The 27037-nt window shown below is 46.3% G+C and overlaps 1 protein-coding gene and 1 non-coding gene across 2 annotated transcripts in view; both read right to left on the reverse strand.

Annotated features, from left to right (window-relative positions):
- GTF3C1 (general transcription factor IIIC subunit 1) overlaps window positions 1-27037 on the reverse strand; it is a 68065-nt gene that overhangs the window by 32442 nt on the left and 8586 nt on the right. Inside the window, exons 5-12 of the mRNA XM_016136785.2 lie at window positions 25842-25938; window positions 21735-21858; window positions 8895-9062; window positions 7217-7332; window positions 5810-6122; window positions 5047-5261; window positions 2363-2499; window positions 1105-1258 (exon numbers count right to left, since the gene is read on the reverse strand). Coding sequence (XP_015992271.2) covers window positions 1105-1258; window positions 2363-2499; window positions 5047-5261; window positions 5810-6122; window positions 7217-7332; window positions 8895-9062; window positions 21735-21858; window positions 25842-25938 — 1324 coding nt within the window. The remainder of the gene's footprint in view (window positions 1-1104; window positions 1259-2362; window positions 2500-5046; window positions 5262-5809; window positions 6123-7216; window positions 7333-8894; window positions 9063-21734; window positions 21859-25841; window positions 25939-27037) is intronic.
- Window positions 22199-22317, reverse strand: LOC118607312. Its single transcript, XR_004952750.1, has one exon. It is a non-coding gene; the product is annotated as a 5S ribosomal RNA (ribosomal RNA).

Here is a 27037-nt window from a genome sequence, read left to right on the forward strand (position 1 = left end):
ATGGAGCCAAACAGGAGCTGGAGACACAGTGGATACCTTGGACGGACCGCCCCTCTCCACTCCTATACCGGGAGAGATTTCCTTGCCCTCAGTTCCTGCCCTGAGAGGGGTGTCCGTCCAAAAGACCTGCTCTGTGAAGATCAATGGAAATCAGAGGCGTTGCAGCTGATGGGCTGGGGCTTTTTGTCCTTCAAGGGGATGAGTGGCAGGCTGGCTGGGGATGGGAGAGGAGCAAGGTCAAGGGGATTTCTAGAAGACATAGAAACTGATAAGCACTGCCAACTAGAAATGGTAGAAACTGTATTTCTTAAGTCGTTTTTTGTATTGCCCTATTTTTCAAATTTCAAATGTCTCAATAAATACGATAAAGTAAAACAACAGAAATGACCTTGCTATTTTATTAAGAAAACAAAACATCAAAGCAGAGCTTTCTTAAGGTAGAGATTTAAAATGCATTCAGAAAAAAGGTCAGGAAATTATAACTGACTGTCCTTTGGTCCCAATGCCCAGCTGGGCTCTCAAATTACTCTGACCCTGAAAAATTTATGCCTTGAATTAAATGCAAAGCCGTTGAGCTATGGTTGCTATGGGAATGGTCTCAAACTTTAAATTTTACAGAAACAAATAAATTGAGATAGAAGAGATATATTGTTCCCCATTGGATAACCCCAGCAACGCATCCTAATTGAGTGTCTGGTATCATATCCTCTGGGATATGTTTCCTCAGATCTCTGTGGAAAATGTTCTTGCTGCTCAGTCTAAATTTTCCACCTCCTAAATGTTGCTTAATTTCTCCCCACACTACTTAGTCGAACGTATGCCTCACTTTTCCTCCTCTTTCAAGGCAGGCTGCAGGGCTGGACACCTGCCTTGGGCTGTACGTGCTGCTCTAAGATCCAAGCACATGATTACCTTTTTCCTGTTTCCAGCTTCCCCAGAAAGTTAGGATGACCCCTGATCCCCAAATTAGGAGGCATAATGGGAAATTCTGAGTTACTGACAACAAAGGAACGACTGAGACGTAACAAGGATATGAGAAGCCAGATAAGAAAGTGTCCAGCAGCACCCAGCTGGCTCTGCGGGCATCAGAGAGCCTGTGGTTACCTTCTTCTTGATGCCATCTTGAATAACCGTCGTCCGATACAGCCTTAGGAGCCCTTCTTCAGACAGGTTCCGCACCAGGCGGACAATGGACTTCTTACAGCACTTGGTAGACACGCCTTCTTGCTTCTCCTGATCCATGATCATTTTCTGAATCCTGGGGCATCACAGAACAAGCAGTTAGTATCTCCGGTCTCAGCATGGAGGCCTTTCTCACCCAATGCGACTGAGACATGCCTACTGGTGTCCAGGAGAAACGAGGGAAGAATTCGAGGTGGGGTTCACCCTTGAACGGTTGACTTCTTGAGGAAGTAAGATCATCTCTTTGAGGTAGTTAGCTAAAGACCACCCACCGTTTACAACACATTCACATTCTGAGCTTTCCACCAGGAACTAAAGAGATCACATGACTTGTGATAATAATGGCCATGAAACTAAACACCACGATGGAAATCTGTCTTTACTAAGTCTCCAAGTTACTTTAACACCCAGTGAGAAATGTTCCAGTTTACCACCGTCGACATTCTCAATTCAGAAGCTCTTATTGATTCCTCTCCTCATTTATCTTATTTCTAGATCTTACTGAGTCAGTATGGTGATGCTTCTAGATCACTGATCAGAATGACAGGGCCAGAAGGGACATTAGGAACACACAGCCAAACCCCTCCCTGCAGAGAAGAGGGGCCCTCGGCAGCAGTATCTGCAGATGGCCTCCCCATCACCTAGTTAGAGAAGTCACGCCCTTGACTAAAGTTAAGGCTTCTTACAGTCGAGTGGTTTTCACACTGGGTGCCTTGGAAACCATGAAGATGCTGCCCAGGAGGCGGTGGTAACGCCAGAAGGGCCAAGCCAGAGTGCGGAGCCTCTGTAAGAACAGGGGCGCCCCAGATGCAGAAGTTCTCTTGTGTCTCTTCTGTTTTCGCTTTCATGTAAGATTATTAGCCGATGCTATTACCTGCCTAAGTTTCTTCTGACCCCTTCACTACCACTAAATTTCCAAGCAAGGAGAAAGCACGTGTACTTCCCCCAGGACTCCTAGTTCTTGTTCAATCACCTCTCCCTGTCGAGTGTCTTGATATTCCTCAATGTCTACACTTGTCAGATCATTAGAACAAAGTAAATCCTTTCTACCACAAAGGGATACTATAAGAATCTACATAGGGGAAGAGAGACTCAAATGCCTCTTGGTCATTTCTGTGCCTGTGATGACTAATCAGCATGAGATTTGTTATTAGTGCAAGAGAGACGAACTACCCCTTACGTGAATAAGCTCTCGATTAAGCGGAGGTTGGTGACAGCTTCTATGATCAGATTCCTGCGTTTCAGCAGTCGGTAAGTTTCATGGGGTTTGTCTTGGCCCGGGCCGTGCTTCCCAGTCTTCTGGGAACTGCTACTCTCCTAGAACAGGGACCAAAAACACAAGAATGCAAGGGGCTCAGCACGCTTCGGGGGCCAGGGACCACTCCTGCAGGCGCACTTTCCCTCTTTGTGGAATTTCTGCACACATGCTTTAAGAAGGAAGTCAGGAAGACTATTTCCCCAACAGGATTCCAGCACCCCACTATTTCAATGCTTTAAAATGGCAAAGACATCTGTCAGCAGAGGATCCTGGAAATTTATGAAGATCAGATGGTTTCAGAACTGAAGCAGGAGAAAGCAGTCATTCAATTATTATTATTATTTTTTGGTTCTGCAACAGAAGGGAAAAAACCGACATGCTAAGGATGACTCCATGTCAGTCATTCTATTACGCTTTTTCATCAAAAACTCGCAACCACCTTATTATTACAGTTCCCATTTTATGGAAGAGGAAACCAGGGCTCAGTGAGGGGAAGTAACTATGTGCCAGGACAGGCTCTGCCTCATGGGCTTCCGACTCCAAATCCGGAAAGCCTGGGCAGCCAGCCTCTCTGAGAACAAAAGGCAGATGCAGAGGCAGGCTTCTGAGTTCAGAACAGGCTGCCCTGGGTACCCGAGGATGAGCAGTGAGAAAAAGACAAAGGGAGGAGAAAGATCAGTGTTCTCCTCTTGTCCCTGCCAAAATGCCCACTGTTCTCCATGGCTCCTTTCTGTCTTCTAGGAGCTTAAATGAACTTGTTCCATCAGCTCACAGATCAAAAATAGTACAGACAAAAAGTGCATCCTGACCAGAAAGGAAATCTCAACTCTAACAGGTTCCTTGCAAACCACCTGACACAAATCAGCACCACATGGCAGCCCAGGGCCTGTTTTGCTGGAGCGGAGCTTTCAGGAGAATGAGAACCGACTGGACTGGAGGAGGCTCCTCGTTGTCGGTGTCACAACAGATCATTCCCCTGCCTTTTGCTGGCTTCCAAGGAGGCATAGTTCTTTTATGCAGCCAGAAGAGCCTGAGGTGTGAAATATTCAAAGATTCAAGAAGGGGCCCAAGAGGGGCAGAAAGACCTTTGCTCTTGCTTGCATTTCAAAGCAAACATTTGGAGGAGAAGCACAGGCGTAAATGTGGCCACTTTCACGGGGCTGCTGGAGAAAGGAAGAAAAACATGCCTTGCCAAGGGACCTGCAGATAGTATAGTTCATGCCCCTCCTCTTAGCAGGTATGCGAAACATCCTGTCATTACTGTGGGGACAGATTTTTAAGAGGAAAAGAAAGGGCTGAGCTAGGCAGAAAGCCAACAGGAGTTCCAGAACCTGGAGGGAAGCACAGGACCTGATTAGAAAGCACAGAGGTGGGCGAGCAGAGAAAGCAGGTGGGATCTGCCTGGCAGCCCAGGTTCTTCAGTTAGACAATACCAATCATGTCTTGATAACGAGGAGTTATGGCATCCAACCAATAGGATGGGGCCAAAAGGTTCTAGAAAAAGCCACAGAAAACCTTCCTCACCCCACCCCCCATCACTTCTGCTACAGGGAGAGAACGGAAGCACAGGCCTCCGTGCGGAAAGGGAGAAGCAAGCACGGCGTGGGAGCTCCGCACATGTGGGTTCTTCCTCACTGTGCGGTGAACGGAGCAGGCACGTCACTCAGTCCCTAGGCCCAACACTCCCCTCCTCCTGGACCAGAGCTGACAGGTGTCTTACAGAGCTGCTGTGAAGCCTGAACAAAACACCAGTGACAGCATCAAAAGCCACCCTGATCACAGGTCTGTCCTGTCCTGAGTGTCTCCTCCTCTGACCCTGTGTTTCTAAAGTGCAGGAGGCACCTCCAGCAGTATCTGAGGCACGTAAGGTGACAAAGGGCAGTGAACTGAATCACATAATGAAAAAGGAGTTCCTGTGTCAACTGTCTCTTAATTCGTCTAATTACACCAATGAAAAAGTACTGGTTTGATTCAACTGAATCTTTAACCTTCTGACATACAATAGTATCTGGCTAAAATGTACTAATGTAGTTTTATTTTCATTACTTCCACTTTATGGTTTACCTTCTTTTTACAGTGATGACACTGGCCTTTCATCTAAATCAGGGTTTCTTGGCCCTGGCACTGTTGACACTTTGGGCTGGATAATTCTCTGTGGTGGGCTGTCCTGCACACTCTAGGTTGTTTAACTACATCCCTGGCCTCTCCCTACTAGATGAGAGTAGGACCATCTACTCCCAGTTGTGACAATTAAAAATGTCTCCAGACATTGCCAAATGTCCCCTGGGGGGCAAAATGGACCCAGAGTAGATCCACTGATCTAAACTGGTCCTACAAATTTTCCCTGCAAAATAAGTTTAAGTAAAAAGAGTAAGTTGTTGGAAATTAAAAACTCTATAAATAATAGGGCAGGTGATTTCTGCTAGGGCAACGCTGCATGCAGGTGGTATGTAAATGAGCAATTCCTTACTCCCCAGGGAGCACAGGTCCACAGCCTGCCACGGAGCAGGCGCTTGGCATCTGGTGCTTTTTGATTCTGTTGTTGCTGTTGTGATTCTTAAGCACAGAATTGATGAGGCTGATGTCCGCCCGCCATGAGCTCTCACCTTTGGGTTTTCAAGCCTGACCTCTTCGATCACGGCTATGTCGCCACTGTTACTCTCCAAGCAGCTGGAGCCAAAGGGCACGCTGGGGTCTGAGGAGCTGCTAGTGTCCAGGAGGCCGTCCCCGGTGACAGAGTTCCAGCAGGCTTTCTCGTCGGCAGCTCCCGGGGAGGAAGACGGCTGCTTCTTCAACGGGTGTAAGTTCACCTTCCAGCCACCTGCGGCGGAGGGCAGGAGCAGAATGAGTGAACTGTGGCCACGTCAAGGGGGGGCGTGAAAGGGATTTTCACTCAGCAGCCAGACCAGATTGACCCACACAGGCCAAAGGAGTCCATTTGGTCAGTTTAAAGATGAGGGGAGTGGACCAAGCAAGCAGCATGGCGCCCCTTTCTTAGTTGGATATCAGATTTGCAAATCTGTCATCAGCACCACCTTCGTATGTTTAAAAATAAGTCTTCTATAACTAAACTGAACACTTAAGAGGTTCTCAAGTTGTTGGAGGGAAAGGACATTTATAAAATTCCATCCCTCGAATAGCAAGAACAGCGAGCAGAAAGGAGATAGACCACAGGACTGTATCCTCTAAATTTATGATGATGGGATGCATATGACACCAACAGGTCCCGAATTAGGACGGCACCAAGGACATCCTCCTGTGTCTGCTGAACCCAACAGGCTGCTTTCTGAAGACACCCGGAGCAAGGCAGGATTAGCATAGCTCAGACCGAGGGCGCACCCCCGCCCCTGCCCCGAGAGAGCCCAGTACCCTTGGTGGGGGTGGAGTGATGAGGCTGGGTGCCGAGACCGACGCTGGAGGATCTCACGTCTGCCTGTGACCCTTTGCCTCTCCTCCTGCTGCCGCTGCTGCCGCCCTCCTCCTCGCTGTCCGACTCAGAGAGGAAAGTGTCCTCTCCTTCGGGCAGGAGCGACTCCTCCGGCACCGAGGCCAAGCTCACTGTGGTCAGCAGCTCGCTCCGGGCTTTCTCCCTTTCATACTGCCGGCTCAGGTCGCTCTCCTCCGCGAACACGCAGGAGATGTACTTGGTGGTCCGCTGCCGCCCTTCGTCTTCCATGAATCCCTAGGGGGTGAGAGGAGTTTAATCACACTCAAAAGGGGAGGCTGTGACACACAGACATTCTGGCGACCCACGGCTCTGGGGCGTCGGTGTCTACTTCCTTATCGTTCCTGAGTTCCCCTGCGTCCCCTCCGTCTCACTGTCAGGCCCCGACGATGCTCCCTCACATGGCTTCCTGCCTTGTCACCCCTCAGGTCCTGCTTCTACAGGCCTGTGGAAGATAGTTTTCTGAATCGCATTCCCCAATGTGTGTCTGCGCCTTGAGGATGAGGCCCTAACTTGGTCTTCTGCATGTCCCCAATGCCTGGCTCAGGCCTAGGCCCAAAAGAAATGGTTAGGAGGCAGGCAGTGTTTGTTATGCAGAATTCGACAGTTCAGAACTGTTGTCACAGACTGGTGACAACATTCGGCCACTGCCTTGGGGACTGATGATGAGGTCATCGCCCGATCCATGTTCATTCTATCTTCTGAGACAGGGAAGAGGGGCTCTCCCAGGGCTCTTAATGGCAGAAAGAATAACATTTTTTTATATACCAACTACATGCCATGGAAGTGCCAAGTGCCCCACAATTATTAGCTTGACTATAATACTCTCTTCCAGCAAAATGGCCAAAAAGTTGGCAAGAAGAGAGTGAAACTTAATGGGGTGAGACGCAGGTCTGAGTTCTGAAAGGGGAACACCAGACATGTATAATTAGCCAGCTCGATGTCCCCAGGAGCCAGACAAGTAACATAAAAGAGAGGCGGGGCCTGTGGAGCCCTGGAGAGGGCCTGCTCTGTACAAGGGTGTGTCTGGATGCCAGGCAGCTTCAGCCGGCTCCCCGCACAGGAGGGCGCTCCCTGTGCTGCCGCATCTCCTGCTGACTTTTCAATGCTGACTACTCATTCATCTTTTAAAAAGTAAAAACCAACAGAAACCACAGTGAGGGGGAAACAGGACATGCCCATGGCTGTTTTCAGCCCCCAGGGCGGCCATTCGCCTCCTTGACAGAGATGGCAGGCCTGCCTCATTTCCTGAGGTGCTGAGACATTCCTCCATAATCCCATGGTGTGCACATCCAAAGATACTGAATTGTGCGGAGAACACTCAGTGTTACCTTGACAACTTTGAATCTCTGAAGGAGACGACACAGCATTCTTGCTTCCAGTTTTCCCACATTCATGGCCACTCGGATTTCAGCTTGGGAAATTCCTTTCGTGCCTCTGCGTTCAACTGTGTGAAACAATATACTTGAACCCCAACCTCTGCGAAGGAGTCATTCTGCACAAGCCTATTCTACCCACCTTTTTAAAGCAGACATTTCAATGCAGTGAAACCAACCAACAGAATAAAATAAATGCCTCCTCTCTCCCTCCCCCCAAGAATCTCTAGATAATACTGCTCACAGACAAATTAAGGGCTCACTATTTGTCTCTTCCATTTTAAAACAGTAAGTCAAGCTTCCATGTAAAACAAACAGTAAATCAACTGCTGATCTACTAAGTTCCAATAACAATTTTACCCAGCAGCAGGGAGTTAAGTCCTGCACATGAATGAACTTTTTCAGATAAATGAAATTAACTCTTTTAAAAAGCATCAAGATAATTTTTAATTAAGAACTTCAAGATTTTCCTTGTCTTTCTCAGTAGATTCAGAGGCATCGTGCATACTGATTACTGTAGTGTCCTGTAATAGTCATTGGCCAGCAGGGACTATGAAAAGAAATAATGCTCTTTGGCCCCATCCAAATGACCAGCAGATGACTGTCTAGTTGTTGGCTCCTGCCCTGCTACGTAGTCATTGCTCAGTGCTGTTACTGTATCTCTCTCTACGAAGAAGCCCTTTTAAGCTTACTGGGCGACTGGGGACTCTAGGAAGGAACCTGGTAGGAGTGGGGCGGGGTGGCAGCAAGTCCCTCCAGTAATATACATCAAAGACCTTGACTGCTCAGAAGTATTTTCCCCTTTATTTCCTGGTCCATCATACACTTATAGCTGCCAGGTAAAACCAAACTGGATAAAGGAGGTTCTGCCGTATTGTACGATGTGTAGAAAATAAACATCAGAATGAAAAGAGGTGACTGGGATGTGTTCTCATACTGAACTAGTTACTGGTGGGATAAAATGGGTAAGGGCAGCTTTTCCCAAACTGGGTTCTGAGGAACCCGTTCTGAGAGGCGGTAAGAGGTAATAAAGACTGCCGAATGGCCCTCCAGAAAAGCTGTGCTGATCTGCCAGTGTCTTTGTACCCGTCGGCTGAATCAGATCTGCTGCTGTCTCACCTTCTGCTCTGTCCTCCCTATGGGGACCTGCGGCCACACCACCTATGGCACTAGGTCGCTGCTGTCTTTCATAGATTTTAGATATCGAGATGAAGGGCGAGCCTTTCATCACTAGAATTCCCAGCCTGCTGCAACTCCAGACTAATTTTAGAAGACGGCAGGTGGCTCTCAAATCTCTGAGTAATAATATTAATAGCTAATTGTTATAGTGCTACCTACATGCCAGGCACTACACCAAATACTTTAATCCTAGTCCTCATTTCATGCTAGGGTTGACTGTATCCTCATTTTGCAGATGACGCTTGGAGACCTTGTTAAAGGCAGAGCTAAGAAGTGGCAGAGCAGGGATGCAAACTCGGATCTGATCCACAAGCCTAGGCCTTTCAAGGGAACTGGGTGCTTCCCTCCGTGTTATAGGCTCAAGAGCAGAGCCTTCTTTTGACATGTGCGTGAAGCATCTCTCGACTCAAGTGCTCGGGAACCACACGCGAATGGGTGTGAGGACAGGACCTACTGAGTTCGTAGGTCTGCGTGAGCATGTCCCGCTCGTACACGATGTCCACCGGAGGCACTGCCTTGGAGATGACCTCCTCGTCCTCGTCATCGTCCTGGTCGTGGTCATCTTCGACCTTCCGTTTGAATTCCTTCAGCAGCTTGAGGCAGCGCACCATGACGTCAGTCCCTAGAAACGCAAACACGTTTTCCAGCAACGAGTATAACGGGTTGTGTAGCGGGGAGGGACTCCAGCAGAGACAGAGGCTCAGAGGAAGGTCGTACACAGCACTGAGTTTGGAACATTTAAAACAGCATGTCTTCGGGCACAAGACCTGAAATTTACTCCATAAAATGCTTTTTGTTTTTAATATAATTAGTGAACAAAGAAATGCAAAGGAATAATAAGGTGCCGTGTTAGTCTGATTAGCTGCTCAAGACAAGCTCCATGCCTGTCTTTTCAGATCACCTCCTCAGCCCCCAGAACAGTGCCCGGCACACAAGCAGTATTGCTGAAAGAATGGAAACCATCTTTTTCCGAGTGAGCCCATACCCAGGGGTGAATGAGTTCTACAGCCCTTCCTGGCCTTTTTGGGAGGCCTTAATTCCCAAGTGGGAGATTCCAAGTGGGAGAATTTAGTCCAAGAAAATAGCTCCAAAGAGGTGAAGCTGCCACTATAACGCAGCATTCTGTATAGCACTAGCTTTTATGACTAATAAAAAGCAGTGATGGAGGACTGGGTGGCAACATCTGGATAAGCACTACACACTGTGGGCTGGCGCCTGCCTTCAATCACACCGCACCTATACTCAACCTCCAAAAGCACAGTGCAGGAAAAATGACAGTGTGTGCCTATGGCTAGAACAAGAGAGAGGTGCAGAGAAAAACTGAAACATCTTGACACTTTACACGTGCTAATTCATTGGGTCCTGACCACCTTAGAAGGCACTTTACAGATGTAGAAACTGAGGTATAGAGGAGTCAATTAACTTGCATCCAACAGCTTGCAAGTGACAGAGGTAAAGTGACTTGGGCAGGGCTATAGGTCTCCGACATGGGAGAAAGGGTCCTGCACTAAGATGTCCTATGATTTATGACAGTGCAGAGTAAGGATAATATCCCTTGAAGATATCTATGCCCTAATTCCTGGAACCTATGAAAATGTTACCTTCTGTGGTAAAAAGGACTTGCAGGTGTGATTATGTTAAGGCTTTTGTTATGGTGGTGGTCAGAGGTTTTGAGATTTTCCTGGATCATCCAATGCACCCAATGTAATATCAGAAAGTCCTTGGGAAGAGGGAGGCAGAGTGAGAGATTGGGAGGTGCAATGCTGCTGGGTTTGGAGCGGGAGAAAGGAACCCTGAGCCACAGTTGCAGGTGGTTTCTAGAAACTGGAAAAGGCCAAGGAATGGGTTCTCTCCTAGAGCATCCAAAAGAAACACAGCCCTGCCGACAGCTTAATTTTAGCCCAGTGAGACCCATTTTAGACTACTGACCTCCATAACTGTAAAATAATAATCTGCGTTGTTTTAAGTCACTACGTTTGTGGTAATTGTTACAGAACATAAATGGATGGTTTCTCCAGCAGCTTTCGACAGCATATGGAGGTGCAGAATCCTTGGTATCATTGCATGGGATGGTGGCCGTAAAGCTGGTCTCCGCAACCCAGAGCCTTCTGTGCTGGAGCCGCCCACAGAAGGCCTTCCTGTGGGGTGTGAAATGCTCACACCAGAGCTTTGTACACTGATGTCTGAGCCAGGTCAGGTCCAACCACCCTAAGGCAGGGAAGTCTTGTGGTGACAGAGCACTTGGCTGGCTTGCAGGTGAAGTTCACAAGTAAGAAACATCTCAGGGCCCCAAACTCATCAGAGCCTTTCCCTCAGAATAAGGTCTGTGGAGGCTGACCCGGCAGAACCCTGCAGGAGCGCCAGCCTGGGTCAGCAGGAACATAGGCAGGCTGGTGCCTGAGACTAACTCCCCTCCATTCCTCAAAGGGACAGAAAAGCCTCCAGGCTCATGACTTTTCAACAGTGGAAACATGAAGCCCGCGTCACAGTCCAGGCCTCAGGCCTTGGCTCCCTTTGCGCCTGCCATGCTCTCCCAGTTTTCTTGCTTTCCGTGGCTTTGCCCTTGGCTCCAGGTGCCTGACCTCCCTCAATTTCTCACTCCCAGGATGGGAGACTAAAGTAACCAGGAGTGGAGACATAGGGAAGAGGGGACTCTTGGGCCCATCTGTATGGGTGAAAACTATTTCAAGGCTCAGTGACTGGATAGGGTCCTCCCTAGAGTCAGAGGCATCTGGTCACTCACTCACCCAGCATGCAAGCAGAACATTGACCACCAAGCCAAACCCACAGGGTCTTCCCCTCTATCCTCTAATCGAGCCCTTCTAACCCCCTCTCTCTCATCTCACCCTTAAAAGGTGCTCACAGAACCAATTGCTCTTAATAATAAAACTACTAGTTTTTGAATGTGGACATCACAAACACCGATCTCAGGTCTCCATGTGTATCATACAAATAGTCCTCACTGGTTTTAGCGGGTGGGTGCTACCACCCTGATGAAATTTTCCCAGACTCCCACCTTTTAGAAAGTGAGGATTTACCGGGAAGTCTGCTTCGGAGCCCAGGCCCTAAACCTTCGATGACATACGGCCCCTGATGGAAAGATGTCCATGCGACTGAGAACAGTGGCGACCCAGGGCTAGGGACGCTGGCTTCTGAGTCAGTGGCAGCACAGCGCGTCACCTGGCGGGACAGACCAGCATGTTCTCAGCAACCACCCGATGTCTTTCCTCCACTCCTTTTTAACTTCCTTGAGGGGCTCATTAGCCAAGAAAAGATGCACAGAGCAGCTCTCCAAATAAACACAAGCGGAAGAGGAGAAATGTTACTATGTACTCATGGACTTGAAGGGCAACGAAAAAACCCTTCTCAGTCTTGAAGCCTCTGCTTTGCACAGCATCAAGGTGGCAACTGTTCCCTCCTCTCTGCTCCTACAGCATGGACACCTACTCCATCAGCCTTCTCCAAATGGCACAGCTGCCTCCTCTGCTGACAGATGGATGGATGGTCAGAGGAGTGGGGGGATAAACAGGCTCCAGGGGCAGGTAGATGTGCATCAATCTCGGCTCTACAATCTCCCATTTCTGTGACTTCAGGGAAATGATTTAATATAGCTGTTTCCCACTCGGTAAAATGAGATGACAGTGTTCTCTCACAGCATAGCGTTAGGGTGACCCCAGAAAATGTCCGTACAGAGACTGGCACGTAGCGATCACTTGACTCGAACACCCTGCATTTGCTGTGGGTCAGGCACTGGGCCAGGGGCATTACCTGAATGAATCCAACAAATCTCAGTCCGAGGCTAGAAGGCCCCTGTAAGCCCCATGGTACAGATGTGGAAGCTGAGGCCCAAAGAGGTTAAGTGACTTGCTTAAAGTGATGGAACTATGAAGCAGCAGAGCTAGGATTTAGGCCCAGGCTGTGTGACGCTCCCAACCAATGCAGCAGTTATCTTTAATGGTATCGCCAGCACCTGGCCATGTAGAGGATGACAAACATTAGGTGAATTAAGGACAGTTGGCCCCTTCTTGCCACGTAGGAAAGCCCCATAGCTGGCCTAAGGTCATGGAAAGACACGTGGGAACTTGCCCTGCTCTGGTCCTGAGCACGGGATTCAGGAAGGCCCCTGGACAGGCAGGATGTTGGCCGGCAGAGGTGACGGTGATGCACAAGGGCTGGGTGGCTCCCTGCAATCACACTGGGCGCTGTGAGCCCCAGGATTGACAAGGAGCTTGCGACCCAAGGGAGGCAAGTTTCCAGCGCACGTTGAGCGGAGCGTGGCTCCGCATACCCAGACGGCTGCTGGTGAGGTTTCGGGCCATGGAGTCTGCAGCCCCACCCATCCTATACATGTAGCTGACCGCTTCTGCTGCAAATCCCAACTGCACTGACATTCTCCTGTGGGAAACCCCAGCCACTCACCCGAGCTGTGCCTGCTCTGGTCCTTCTCAGCATACTGGCCATGGAAATGTGTACCTTCCCCGTGCCATGTCGTATGTGCCCTTACTTTGCAAAACATTATGTTAGTGAGGAGGTGCGCACAGCGGTTAAGAATCTATACTCCTGCCAGAGCTGGTGTGTGAACTGGGCAAGCTGGTTGCCTTCCTTCAGCCTCAACCGCCCTGCCCGCAAACTAGGGCTGCCACGACGTCCAGACCAAGGGGGAACCTGCCCGAGGGAAGGCAGGTACAGGACGGAATGAAGTGCAGCCTGTGCTCCATGGTTCCAGGTGACTACTTGGGATTAGTTTCACTGGCCCTTTAAATATTTCCCACAGTTCTAGAGTTTTACCAGCCTCAGAATTTAAATGTTTACCATTAAAATCCCTTTAGCTCATACTTGGGCTTTTTAAGGAGCCTGTTCCAGACCACAAGTCAGCTAAAGGGGCAAGAGGAAGACTCCGGGCGGCACAGCCAGGGACAGGATCATAGCCTAGCAGTGCATCTGAGCTGCCACCTTAGCTACCAGCAGTCCCCTGGAGGCACTGCTGGCCTGCTAATGGCAACCGCTGACACCAGGGTGCAGGGCTTTCTTTCCAGGAACAAAAGGCAGGAGAAAGAACCACTGCACAAGCTTTCAAGCACATGGGATTTCAGGTTATCTAAAAATGTGGTGTGTTAATGTCAGCAGTGCACCACAAAGGGATCATGCAGCTCTTTTGTGTCCAAGATCCAGGACAGGCTGACCTTAGCACGAAGAAATAATGGCTTAATTTAGACATTCTAAAGATCCAGAAAAGAAGGGAAGCGGTGAATCTTGACTGAGCACCTAGTAGTAAGCCAGACACCGTGTCAGGTGTTTTTAGGGGCTATTTTACTTAATCATTGTGTGGATTCTGCAAGTCACTATTGCCGTTTGTAAGAGAAAGGAAGGTGAAGCTCAGAAAGGTCCAGTGATCTGACCAATGTCTTAGACCTAGGAAGTGGCTTTTCTTCCACACTAGGCTACCTAGCTAGGTTAGAATTTCAAATTTTTACCAGAAAGTATCATTGTAAAGGAAAACCCAGAGTGGCTATGAAGTGGAACCAATAGCCTATGTTTCTCAAATTCCCAGTGAAAACTCTCACCGAGCCTCTGGCAGAACGGTACTTACTCACAGCTGTGATCACCCCAAGAAAGAACAACAGCAAGATGGGAACAAACAAGCACCAGGACAGATTTCCTCTTAAAGAGCCACGAGCCAGGGGGAAGTCCTACTGGTGAGCCAGGTAGATGTTATATAAATTCAGAGTGCTACTCTCCCCCAATCCCCACCAACGCACGCTCACACACACACCCCGGATGTGCGCCAGGCTGGTCAGTGCTGGGGAGTCATTAAGACAGTCTGGGACTCGAACAATAAGTAATCCAATGGGATACTCTGAGGAGGTGACTCAGCCTTGGGTAACTGCAGAGAGGATGGCCAGTGGCTGGAAACACTGAGTTCAGGGTGGCTCCCGGAATGACGGAAGAGGGTGCTGCGGCCTATGCCCAAGGGTTAAAAGTATGGGCTCTGGAGTCGGTTCCTCTGGGGTGGACCTGCCTCTGCCACTCGGCAGCTGTATAACTGTGGGCAAATGAAATGACCTCTCTGTACCTCAGGGTGCTCAGCTATAAAATGGGGACAGGACTAGTGTCATGCCAGGACAGTGCCTGGCATGACAGGAGTGCTCAATAAGTAGGGCTTTCATCCTTGCTACTCTCACGACTCCAACCTTGGAAAACACAGCTCTTGAGAATAAGTCATACCTAGTCACCCAGGCTGAAAATGTCAGATAGCTTGGGGCCTTTGACACAATTTCACAGCATCTATTCTGCATTGGGCCTAGAACAGGTAAGATGAATAAGACAGGGTCCCTTCCCCTGCTGAGAGAGAGGCCAGGCAACGCAGGAAGACAGTATGCCTGGGCCTCATGCAAGCCCAGGGGTTGGGAGTTCTGGCTCTACCCTGGATAAGCTGCTACACTCTGAGCCTCAGGCTCCTCATCTACAAAACAGTGATAATTGTAATAACAACTCCAGACCAACCTGGGGATAAGGACTAAATGGTGAGTGCATGCAAGTGCTCAGCATGTGATCCAGCTGGGTGACCACTGAGAAGCTACAGTGCGCTCAGGGCAAGATGGGACTAGCAAGGGAAGGTACAGAGAAGCTAACATTGGGTGGGGGAGGATATTAAAGGATATGTAAGACTTTTCTAGCAGAAGAGGATAGGTATTCCAGACGGAGTCGGAAGGCACCAGCAAAGGCACAGAGGACAGGTTCATATGGGGAACTGGTTTTTTTCTTATTATTATATTATTTATCTTAATTATTAATGATCATAATTACTCATCAATTTTTTAGCCAAGGTCCTTAAATCAATTTTCTCACTTTTAACTTAAAGAAATCATGCTATTTTAAACTGTGTTCCCCCCGCACCATTAATTTTCTAGGCTTTAAACTTTCCTGACAATCTTTTTCTACTCTATGTTCACCCTTTCCCCTTTTGTGTTTCTAATCTTCATTCTTTTTAAAGCTCTTTTAAACATTTGTATTCATGTTATTGATATTAATCCTCCTTAATATGGCTCATTCCTCTTTCTTAGCTTGCATACTTTAATCCTACTATAATTTTTAAAATGTCCCCTTTGTCCTTTAAGTGACCTTTAATTTAGTTTGCTGAATCCTATTATATGTTTCTTGGTTTTGTTTTTTATTTTAATTTTAATTTTTAACAGTTTCATTGAGATATAATTCACATACTATAAATTTGCCCACTTAAGTATGAATCAATGATTATTCAGTATGTTCACAGGTTCGTGCACCTGCCACTAGTCAATTTTAGAACATCTTCATTATCTTAAACCCTCTAGCTGTCACCTCTCTGTGCCCCCACCCAGCCCTAACTGCTAATTTTCTAGATTCCCTATTTTGGATTTTCCTATAAATGGAATCATATAGTAATGGCCTGCTGTGATTGGCTTCTTGCTCTATCAAATGGTCTTGGCACCTTTGTCAAAAATTAGTTAACCTCATGGATGGAGGAAGGTATTTGCAAACGACTGCTTCCAACAGGGTCTAAATATGTAGAGAACTCAAACAACAACAACAACAACAACAACACCACAATCCAATTAAAAAATGGGCAGAGGACCTGAACAGACACTTCTCCCAAGAAGAAATACAAATGGCCAACAGACATATGAAAAGATGCTCAACTTCGCTAGCTCTTAGGGAAAATGCAAATCAAACCACAATGAGATACTACCTCGTACCTGTTAGAATGTCTATCATCAACAGGACAAGTAATAACAAATGTTGGAGAGGCTGTGGGGAAGAGGGAACCCTTGTGCACTGCTAGTGGGAATGTAAATTGGTGCAGCAACTATAGAAAACAGTATGGAGGTGTCTCGAAAAGATCAAGAACAGAATTACCACATGATCCAGCAATCCCTCTTCTGGGTCTCTACCTGCAGTATTTGAAAACATTTATCCATAAAGATATATGCCCCCGATGTTCACTGCAGCATTATTTCATGGTGGCCAAGACATGCAATCAAGCAAAATGCCCTTTTGATAGATGACTGGGTAAAGAAGATGTGGTACATATATACAATGGACTATTACTCAGCCATAAGAAATTATGAAATACTGTCATTTGTGACAACATGAATGGATCTTGAGATTATCATGCTAAGTGAAATAAGTTGAGAACCCATGATTTCACTCATGTGGGATACAAAACTGAAAGCAACAAACGAACACAACAAACAAACAGGGACTCAAGGACACGGACAACAAACAGTTCAGTGGTTACCAGAGGGAAAGTGGGGGGGATGGCAGATAGGGTAAGGGGGTCAAATATATGGCGATGCGAGGAAATTTAGCTTTGGGTGGTGAACACACAATGCAATATATGAATGACATATTATTGTATACTTGAAACCTATATAGTTTTATTAACCAATGTCAGTCCAATAAATTTAATTAAAAAAAAAAATCAGCTGACCGGAGGCATGTGAGTTTATTTCTGGACTCGCAATTCCATTCCAATGATCTGTCTACCCTTGTGTCAGTAGTATGCTGTCGTGATTACTGTCGCTTTGTATAAGTTTTGAAATTCAGAAATGTGGGTCCTCCTAGTTGATTCTTCTTTTTCAGGATTGTTCTAGTTTTCTGAGTCCCTTGCAATTCCATATGAATTTGAGAATTAGGTTGTTAATTTCTACAAAGTCAGCTGGGACTCTGACAGGAACTACTCAGTATGAAGATCAGTTTGGGGAACGCTGCGTGGTACGATGTTGTCTTCTAATCCACGAACGGGACATTTTCCCATTTACCTAGAGCTTAAATTTCTGTCAATAATGTTTTATAGTTTTCAGAGTATGCATTTTGTACTTCTTTTGTCAACTTTATTCTTAGGTATTTTATTGTTTTTGATGCTAGTGTTTTCTTAATTTCATTTTTGGATTGTTCATTTACAATTGTATAGAAATACAACTGATTTCTGTATATTCATCTTGTTTTCTGAAAATCTTGTTGAACTTGTTTTTTATTTCTTAAGAGTCATGGTGTAACATCTGTGGGAAGAGTCCACATCATAAACAGGCAGGTACAGATGCTGGGGCTCCCTCCTCATCCTCTTCGATGCTCATTGCCTTGTCACTGAACCTGCAATATCTCGGGCATTAGATGCAAGGAGCATAACTTCTGTCAATTGCTTCCAATTGTGATCATTTTTTGAAGGACTACAAAGTTAACTTCTATCTCTCTTCCCCCCGTTCTCAGCACAATTTAATAGAGACAGGGTGACTAGCAAACACTTAAAGAAATGAATCTAAATTTGCAAAAGAGATCAGTTCGAGTTGACTGTTTTCATTACCAAGGTTTTTTGCTTTTTATAAAATAGATCACTGCGGCTTTCTGTAAGGCATTTGAAATATGCCTAAATCCAAGCTCTTTATGGGCTTTTAGAAACAACTCATAGATATCCAGGCACACCTGTAAATTTACATGAAGTAATACATCATCTTTATTTATTATGTAAGCCTTATCTACTCCATAATGCCTTGGAAGATTTTATGTTAATTTTGGATGACAAAGCTCAAGGCAAAAAAAGACTAACACTGCATTCATCCCTTTTCTCCTACACAAGAAAAGTAACTAACGTGGCATCTAATTAAGTTAAATTTGCTTAACATTTACGTAGCACCTACTCTGTTCCAAGCAGACACCGCATAGGCATTACGGATGGAAAGTACGTGAGAGGTGTGGCCACCACCCTCAAGGAACTCACACAATAACTGGAAATAGTCACACAAATAACTGAGACAGTGTGACATGGGATGTGAGGGGAAGGTTGACCTTGAGACCGAGCAGCAGAGTGGTGGCTGACAAGATCACCATGGGGATGAGATGAGCCTCTATACAGTTAAGATGGGATCACTGTACATGTATGTGACAATCTAAAAATTCTGATTGTCATTGTATGGGGTGCCTACCCTCTTTATCTTGAGTAAGGAGCTGAAGTCACCACTCTCCTCGATACCCAGGCAGCACTCTGGGGTACTGATCCTCCTCAGAGGGCTCATCTTCCCAGCACTAGGCCTCAAGATAACTGGGGCCACTCACTGAGTGACAGGCCCTATGAGCATGATCATACCTTCAAGGTCAGGTGCATAACATACCAGCGTGAAGCTGACTGTGGATGCCACAGCAGGAAGCAGGTGCCTCTGGAGAATGTGGAAGGTGGGCCCCATGGAAAGGGGGCGGCACCTCTCTGCCTTTGCTAATTGCTGTTAAAGAAATGCAGTTCGATGTTGTCTAGTTTTATTTTTATAGAGAAGTTGAAAGGCTAACTTTTTAGGTGATTTTTAAATGCCAGAAATTAATTCAATTAAAACAACCACTGTGAGCCAAACAAAACGCACTGCTGGATATGGCCTATGGGCCACCAGCTTGTGGCCTCTATTCTGTGTATCCTGTCACCTGGAAGGCCCACAATACTCTGGAATGCTGTATTATTATCCCCAGATAATCTGGATGAGAAAACTGAGGCACAGAGAGGTTAAACTGCTGAAGGCCAACCCAACAGGGAGCGACAGAGCAAGAAATCTAGCCCAGGGCTGTCTTACATTACAGTCCATCCAGGTGTCTTTACTTTCAAGGGGTTGGTTTGAAGTTCTAGGGACCACAAGCCTAGAAGCTTTGCTCCAGAGCTGCTTGCCCAATAAGAGAGGTCCTTCAAGGATATTCCCTTCTTAGTTTCTCTTCACTTTAAAAATAACATTACTCGTGTTTATTTTTAATGCCTTTCTCACAACAGATCCACAGCTCAGGACAATTTTAAGCATTCAGATAAGCACACTTCCATATCCTCCAACAGTTAAGTCCCCAGCATACTTCTTGGTTCCCGGAACATTTTCTTCCTTGCCACAGGACTCAGCAGTACTTCTTGGATCCCTGTCTACTTAAAGGATGACGCCAGCCACTCTTTCCCCTGAGGAATGCCAGTCATTCACTCAGCACTGAAGGGGCTCGACGATGAGGTCTGCTCTGGAGGGGCTTCTCTTCCTCCACGATGCACCTTTTTCTATTCAGATACCCGCTGTGTGGTAACATCTGTGTGTTCCCCTCTCCTCCACTAGACTTTCCTCAGGCACAGGGCTAGACGGGTGGGCAGTGAGCCCACTACATGAGGAGACAGGAAAGAGACAGAGTTCCCTCACACTGGCATTTCAGAGTCACTCGACGAGTATGAATGCCTTCCTTCTGCAGGCAGAGCTAAGTGTTGTGTCTGTCCTTATTCAGCGCACAGTGAACATCTATTTCCTTTAGAATGTTGATGGCCTTGCTCTAAGGTCTCCCAGCATCAGGTTCTATTGGACATTTGGATGTCTGCTCTTTGGAAGCTCTGTATCCCCAGATGTCTGAAGTCTCAGGATGCCAGATCTTAGTGCAGGGTTCTTTATGTTCATTATGCTAGGCACCTGATAGGTCTTTTGATCTGGAGCCTTAGTCCTTCAGATCTGGGAAAACTTGTGTCATTTCTCATCTTCTCCTCTGCTCTAGTCCCCAGGACACGTTCCCTCCTTCCCTCTCTGGATCCCCTGTTGAGTGGATGCTGAACTTTCTAGGCTCGGCCTCTTATTTTCAACTTAGCTTTCCCATTTCCCATCTTGAGCTTCTGTTCTTTCTGGGATATTTTCTCAACTTTATCTCACTATCTTCCCTTCCACTAAATCTTTTATTGCAATAGTCGTATTTCTTTTACTTCTAAGGGCTCTTTTTTATTTTCCGCCATAGCCCTTCTTTATAGCCTCTTATTGTGGTTTCATGGATATAATCTCTCTCAGGGGATTCTTTTTCATAAAGTTTTCTTCTGCTCCTCATTATGTTCTATTTCCTAAGTCTGTTTGTTTCTCTTATGTCCATACTAGAGATTTCCTCGGATGTTGGATGAAGCATTAAAACGCTGCCCCAAAGCCCTGTGTTTTAGGTGTTTTGGAAGGCAGAAAGGAGGAAGATGGAAATGGGCTTCCATGAAGGGAGAGTAGGCAGGGGCCAGCTCTTTTGATGGAGAACCTCTAAATTTCAGTATCTAGAGGACTTTTCTCTTGGACTGGTTAGTTTCTGCAGAAAAGAAGCCTCCAGCCTCTGGCCTAGGGGATTGTAAGTCTGGCTGTCAGTGTTCTAGGAGCCAAACCAGGAATGGCAGTGAGGAGACTCTCATCTTTTAGTGTAGAGAGACTGTCACCTAAGCCCTGTTTTCAGCACAGTACTCTGTCCCCAGCTAGGTCTTATGTCTGTGCGTCTAGAATCCTTCTGGTGCATCTTCACTTGGGATAAGTCCAGACTTGTGTCTCTGAGGGAAGGGGTTCTGCCCTGGCTGTGCACAGAAGGGGAGGGAACCCGGGGGGCAATGGCTTTCCACAAAGACTACTGACCAATTCTCCTGTCTCCAGCCCCATCCACACCCGTGCTTTCAAGGTATGTGGAATCTTCATATTTTCAGTTGATTTTGGGTTTTAGAGGTGTCAGTTCTTGGCTATTGCCCTTCATAGGCATTTAGCTTTCCCAATCCGCTCAGTTACCTTTTGCCCATCTGTCTTTGGGTACCAAAATGTTGTTGATGACTCTTTTTACTGTCACATCCTGGCCTCTTCTCTTCGTACTTGCAGGTTTGCTCCTTTTATATCCCTTATCGTTACTAGAGTAGAATTTGGGAAGAGCCTATCATCTTTTACTGAAAGCTCTGACCTTCAGCCTTTTCAATGATGTTGCTTAATCAGGACGGGTAAACAACATGGCATGAAAATCAGGAATGGAGAAAAATAAAGGACTAAGGAAAGTTTTAAAGTTGTATGGCCATTGTCCTTAGTTTAACTTTTTTAGAAAGTTCAAATCCTACCTCTGCTGCTTATGGACTGCTCAACCTTACATAGATTACTTAGCATCTCTGAACTTTGTCTTATGTGTAAAATGGTGATACCTCCTGCCTAGAGGGACTAGATGATGGGATCATGCAACTAGATGATAGGTACTTTAGCGAGTTAGTGTAAGAAGGACAAGATGAACTTGTTCTTTGGACATCATGAATTTATGACTTTAGAGGGACAGCTACATAAAGATGTTTGCCAGAAGTAAGAATTGCTTTCATGGGGTAATCATTTCCTGAGCACTCTTTATATAGAAGATCCCAAGTTAGGCACAGAGCTGAAAAAATATGTGAAATCATCCCACAGTAGCCAGAGGTGATGAGATAAGCTGGAGCTTAGGCAGGAGGAATGAAAGCCGGCCATGCAGCCCAGGGAAGAGAGGCCAAGACTGTCTTTACCTTTCTTTGTCTTACAAGGTCCACATTCAGGGTGGATTTCTTGTAAGGGAAGAGACACCACCTTGGCCAGGCCGGCATTCAGCATGTACTGGTAAAGACGCTTAAACGTCCTTTCGCACAGCCCCTGCCAAAACAAAAGTTAAAGCTCTTAGGTACAAGCAAGGTGTCTGAAACTACTAAAGAGTCACATAAATGAATACCAGTGCCAGATCTAAGCTAACTGGTTATTTCGAATGAGGACATACTGGCAGTATTAATGAGGAAAGACTGCTAAGTGACCGTGTCGAGGGAACAAAACAAGGTCCAGAATGAATAATTCTACCTTTTGATTACAAGAGGAGGAAAGAGACTTTCCTAAAGAGATCCTGGAAGGATACGAAGGAGTGAGAATGAGAAAGAAGGAAGTAGAGACAAGAGACTTTTCACTGCATACGTTTTCATACTGTTTTGATTTTTTTTTTTAACGCCTACAGCACCTGGTATTCCTAGGTGGTCTCCCATCTGAGTACTAACCAGGCCCGACCCTGATCAGCTTCCGAGATCAGATGAGATCAGGCGCGTTCAGGGTGGTGTGGCCGTAGACCTGCTCTGATTTTTTAACCAATTAAGTATATTAATTATTAACACACAGACACACATACACACACACGCACACACACACCCTCCTACAGACAATGGAACAAATAGAAAAACATTAAAAAGATTTAAAAAGTTTTAGTCAATCCGTGTAGTTTCGCCATCTGCCTTGTCACTCATATTTCTGCAAAGTGGTACGACCAAAATTACCACAAGTGCATCTGAACCGAAGGAGTTGCCAACAAGCAGCCTCCAGAACTGGCCATGCTTTTTCACCTCTCTCTTTATATTTTTTAAAGTAATTTAATTGCCAATATTGAAAAGTGAGAAATTTCATAGAAAAATCCAGATTCTGACTTCTTTTGAAAAACAAGATCTGGCAACAAATCCCAAGACTTTGGTTCCTCAGGGCGGCAGTCAGGGGGAGCCCAAGACAGCTGCTCCCTCCAGACCGGCACACGGGTCCCTGGAGTGCCACGGCCTTCACGCTCCCATGAGGCCCTTACACAAGAGCTGAAAGTTAGTTCCCATCTATCACCGTTTTTCTGTTGCTTTTCTCTTAAGGATGCTAAAAGGATAATTAAATGGTTCTTGAGTCCATACTAATATCAATCAATACATCTCCACCTGACCTGTTTTGCTCATTGACGCTACCCTTCCCACCACTGCTGGCACTGGATTTGTAACCCCTTGAACAGTAAGGCAAGTTACCACTGTGTAAGTTATGGGCTGAATGATAGGAGGCCTCACAACTAAGAGTTGTTAGTGGAGTCTTACAGGTTTCCTCTTACATTCTGGGAAGAGAGAGGGAGTAAATGTCCTTGGGCTGCCGCCACCACGTATATGTGATCAACCCTCAGACCAGCCAGCTCTCTAGCCGTTGGGCAGCAGAACATATGGCTATCAAAGAAATACAGATGACTCGCATATGGCTCATTCAAACTCACTGGCTTGGAAATGGCATCTATCGTTAATCTAGCTGTGCCCCCGGCATTGTGGAAAGGCCCTTCGGAAACTCATTCATCAAACCCCAGCCCATACTAAGCGAGGGAGGATGATGTAGCCCTGCCTTCTGGGGGGCTGCCAGCAAGGGCTCACACAATCTGCCAGCAAAAAGAGGAAGAAGCAATGGGAAGCCCCCCAGCCCCAAAGTTAGCATCTACATGGTATCGACCTCATCTACAGGCTAATTACTCACTAAATCCTGCCAGGTGGCTCTGACCTCTATTTCCAGCTGCCAAGTGAATGTCCCAGAAGATTCTCATACTCAGTAAGTCCTAAAATCAAATTTGCTGTGTGTCTCCTCCTCACTGAACTTCTTTCTATACTCTCCATTTCATGTATAAATTCATTCACAAATATTTACTGAGCTTTCACACTGGGCCAGGCACTCTCCTTGCAGAGTGGGTCAGCAGGGACTGGACATGGTCCCCGCCCTCGAGCTCCAGTCTGCTTCTGGGAGGGGCACTCATCCACGCCAGGTGAGGCTGGCTCTACATCCTGGCTTCGGTCACTCACCAAATCCTGCTAGTGTCACCTCCAAAACGTCTCTCAGACATTTCCAGTCAGTCACCCCACCAGGCCTGAGGCAAGAGCGTCCACCTCATTGCCACACTTCCCATCTCTCATCAGTCTGCCAGTTCATGTACTTCTGGCAACTTCTCTACTTCTAAACTGCCACCAGCACTTTATCGGGCTAAAAGTTAAAGTCCAATCTCCTCTGCCTGGCACTCAAGACCTTTCTTATCTGGCCCCAACTCTCCTTTCTAGCCACATCTCTTCCTACTCTTGCCCAAGCACACTGCCCGCTGGATGACTGCCAACCTCTGACGAGTCCCACGGCCTCCCGCAATGATGCACTTTTGCTCAAGTCATCCTCCTTCACTGGAAATGCCGCTCTCCTCTGTCTCCTTTGGCAACACTTAATTTTCAAAGCCCAGCTCAGCTGTGACTTGCTCTACAAAGCTTCTCCCAAATCTCCGGAGAAAGTGCATCCTTCCTTTCATGGAGCTCAGACACAGCTTTCTAAGTAGCGCTCTGGCTTAAGTGTGGGTTCACCTCTGCCCCTCTAGTCGGGCTGCCCCATGACAGTGCGAGACCTGTTATCCTCATTCCTTTTTGTCATCTCAGTGTTGAACACGGTTCTGACTCAAAGTAAATACTCATTAAAGTTTCTGTTGAATGAATAAGTGAAATAATATCCCCTGTAACAGTTGAATAGTGCTGCTTAGATTGTCCACAGTGCTGACTTGAGACCGGACATGCCCAGCCTCTCCCCTCAAGTGACTCAGTAAGGCAGAAGGTTTCAGTCTCCAATGTCCACATGGGCTGGACAAGAAATATAAAGAACAAAAGTAGGCAGATATTTGTTCATTAAGCAATTTTCTTCATTTCTATTAGGGTCTCTCAAGAAGAGGCCTTAACAGTCGACCTTTTATTTTCTACTTTTGATAGAGACTCAGATAGAGAAATATTTCTTTCCTACCATAAACAGCAGTGCACATGTAATGATAAATGGCACCTACTCTCTGCCTCAGTGTCTGGGGGTGACAGAAGCAGAGGGTCTCAGGGGAGCTGGCCAGTGCGTAGCTAGTTCCATCTAAAACTGCTGTCACGAGAGACTGAAGGCCCATGCTTGTCAGAGCTTCTGCTATTTCAAGGGGAGCCAGAAATAGATTTTTTATGTGAAATTTCAATTTTTAAAAAATGGTAGGTCAAATTTATTTTTAACAATGTACAGGCCAAATCTGAGCAACAAGCCTTGGTTTGTAACCTCTGCTTTAAAGAGACTTGGACATGACATCGAATCTAGCAATCGGGGAGAGACTGCTCCCACCCAGAACAATGAAAGCAGAGAACAGAGCTTCGCCAACGCAGTCCAAGGATCATCCTGGTGTCTACAATCAGACTCTACACCATGTTCCTTTGGGGACTAATTATTGTCACCCTAAAATTTTGACTTTAGATTTTAAGTTCTGTTTAACCTGCAAGGCAGTTTTGTTTTCCTCCCATTTCTAAAGCTGGCTTTTCCCCTAACTTCCACTGAAGGTTGTTCAAATCAGACTGGAGGCCACATCACCTCCATGCCTTCTTCCTCTCATTCTCACTTCATCACCGTCTCTATTCTTGGGCCCACAGACAAAGCAGGTCAGTAATCGCTTTTCTCCCTATGTCCTCTCACCTCCTATCAGTAGAGTCACTGTTATTTCAATGTAAAACCACTAGGAACAAAATTAAAAGCTTGATTATGAAAGTAAATCTACATGCCCAGAGTTAGCACTTCACATGAACATTTACAGAGCAAATCCAGGGGAAAATGGGAGCAGTCTAGAGCAAGAAGGATGTAAATTAAGGACTAGGCGATTTTTCGTTCTGTAAAACAAAGGAAAACCGCTCTTGTTTCTTGGTTAGGAACAGCTAAGCATAACAGGGCTTTCAACTGCTATTCATTTAATCTACACTAGACAGCGATCTCGGGTTGTGGCACCGGTCAGTTCAGCCCCGCACATGGGAAGCTCTCAGACAGCTCACCAGTTCTTCCCGCAGCTTTCCTAGTGTCTCTATCTGGTTACTTCGTGTGCTCAGCATCGCTGAAAGCTTCTCCATGAGGATGTCATATTTGCTCCTCCTGCGAAAAACACAAAACAGTTGAATTTTTCAAACATATTGCTAAAACTATTTTTCTAAGGCAAGATTTAAATGACAATACAGCAAACTATAGAACTTTGGACTTGGGTCTCAGAGATCCACTCCTGAACTTTACAGTTGGAGAGGCTGGGGCTCCCAGTGGTTTGGTCACACGGCCAAGTGCACTTAACTAGTGGCAGTATACAGACTATACTCCATGGCTAAAACTTCATTGAAATGATTCTTTAAAATGCCTTATATTTTGATAATACCTTAAAGTTTAGGAGGCACATTATATATATTTCCTTATCAATCACTTGGTGAGGAAGGGGGTTATTTCGTAAAGCAGTTAAGAAGCTTTTCTAAAATTCATGCCTGCGATGAGAACCTAGGTCTTTTTCCTCGAATTCAGTGCTCTCTGCCCTAGATCACGACACCTCTCTGATTCTGAAGCCCTGGTTTCTACCCGACTTCACTGGGCATGATGGAGTCCTCCTTCCGTTGCTTTTTATTATGAAGTGAATGTCATAATAAACGCTTCCAAGCTAAAGGCCACCAAAGGAAGCCACTATTCAAGAGACAAGGGCCCCCCAGTGTGTGTGCCTGGGAGAGGCTGGGGGAGTGGTGCAAGGGAGGAGCCTTTGCAGTAGGGGAAGGAGAGCTTGGCTTTAACTGCCCACAGACTAGGAGCAAGGGGGTATGTGTACTGGATCCAGAGACTGCATCCGGTTTTCCATTTTTACTGCCTCTCAACGAATAAAAGAATAAATGAAGGCAAATATTTACTACATAGAAACTAGAACCAACCACTGTGTCATGGCCAGTTTACAGAAGAGCAAACAGTGGTTCGGAGAGGCCAAGTGACTTTGCCCAAGTCAAGGGCGAAGATTTAAATATAGACCTTGACTTATTCCATTGTTTTCTCTTCTACCCACAGCTACCACATGTTCTATGTGGATTACAGGTGACACACTAGTTATGAGTTCAGTGATAAAAGTATTTAACCGATGGACGGTATGACTAAATAATTAACATGTAAATCACCAACGCATAATTCTAAAGTATAATTACCAAACAGGTTTGAAGACAAATTCAGAGTG

This window comes from Rousettus aegyptiacus, unplaced genomic scaffold (assembly GCF_014176215.1).
Source record: "Rousettus aegyptiacus isolate mRouAeg1 unplaced genomic scaffold, mRouAeg1.p scaffold_m13_p_8, whole genome shotgun sequence".
NCBI lineage: Eukaryota > Metazoa > Chordata > Mammalia > Chiroptera > Pteropodidae > Rousettus > Rousettus aegyptiacus.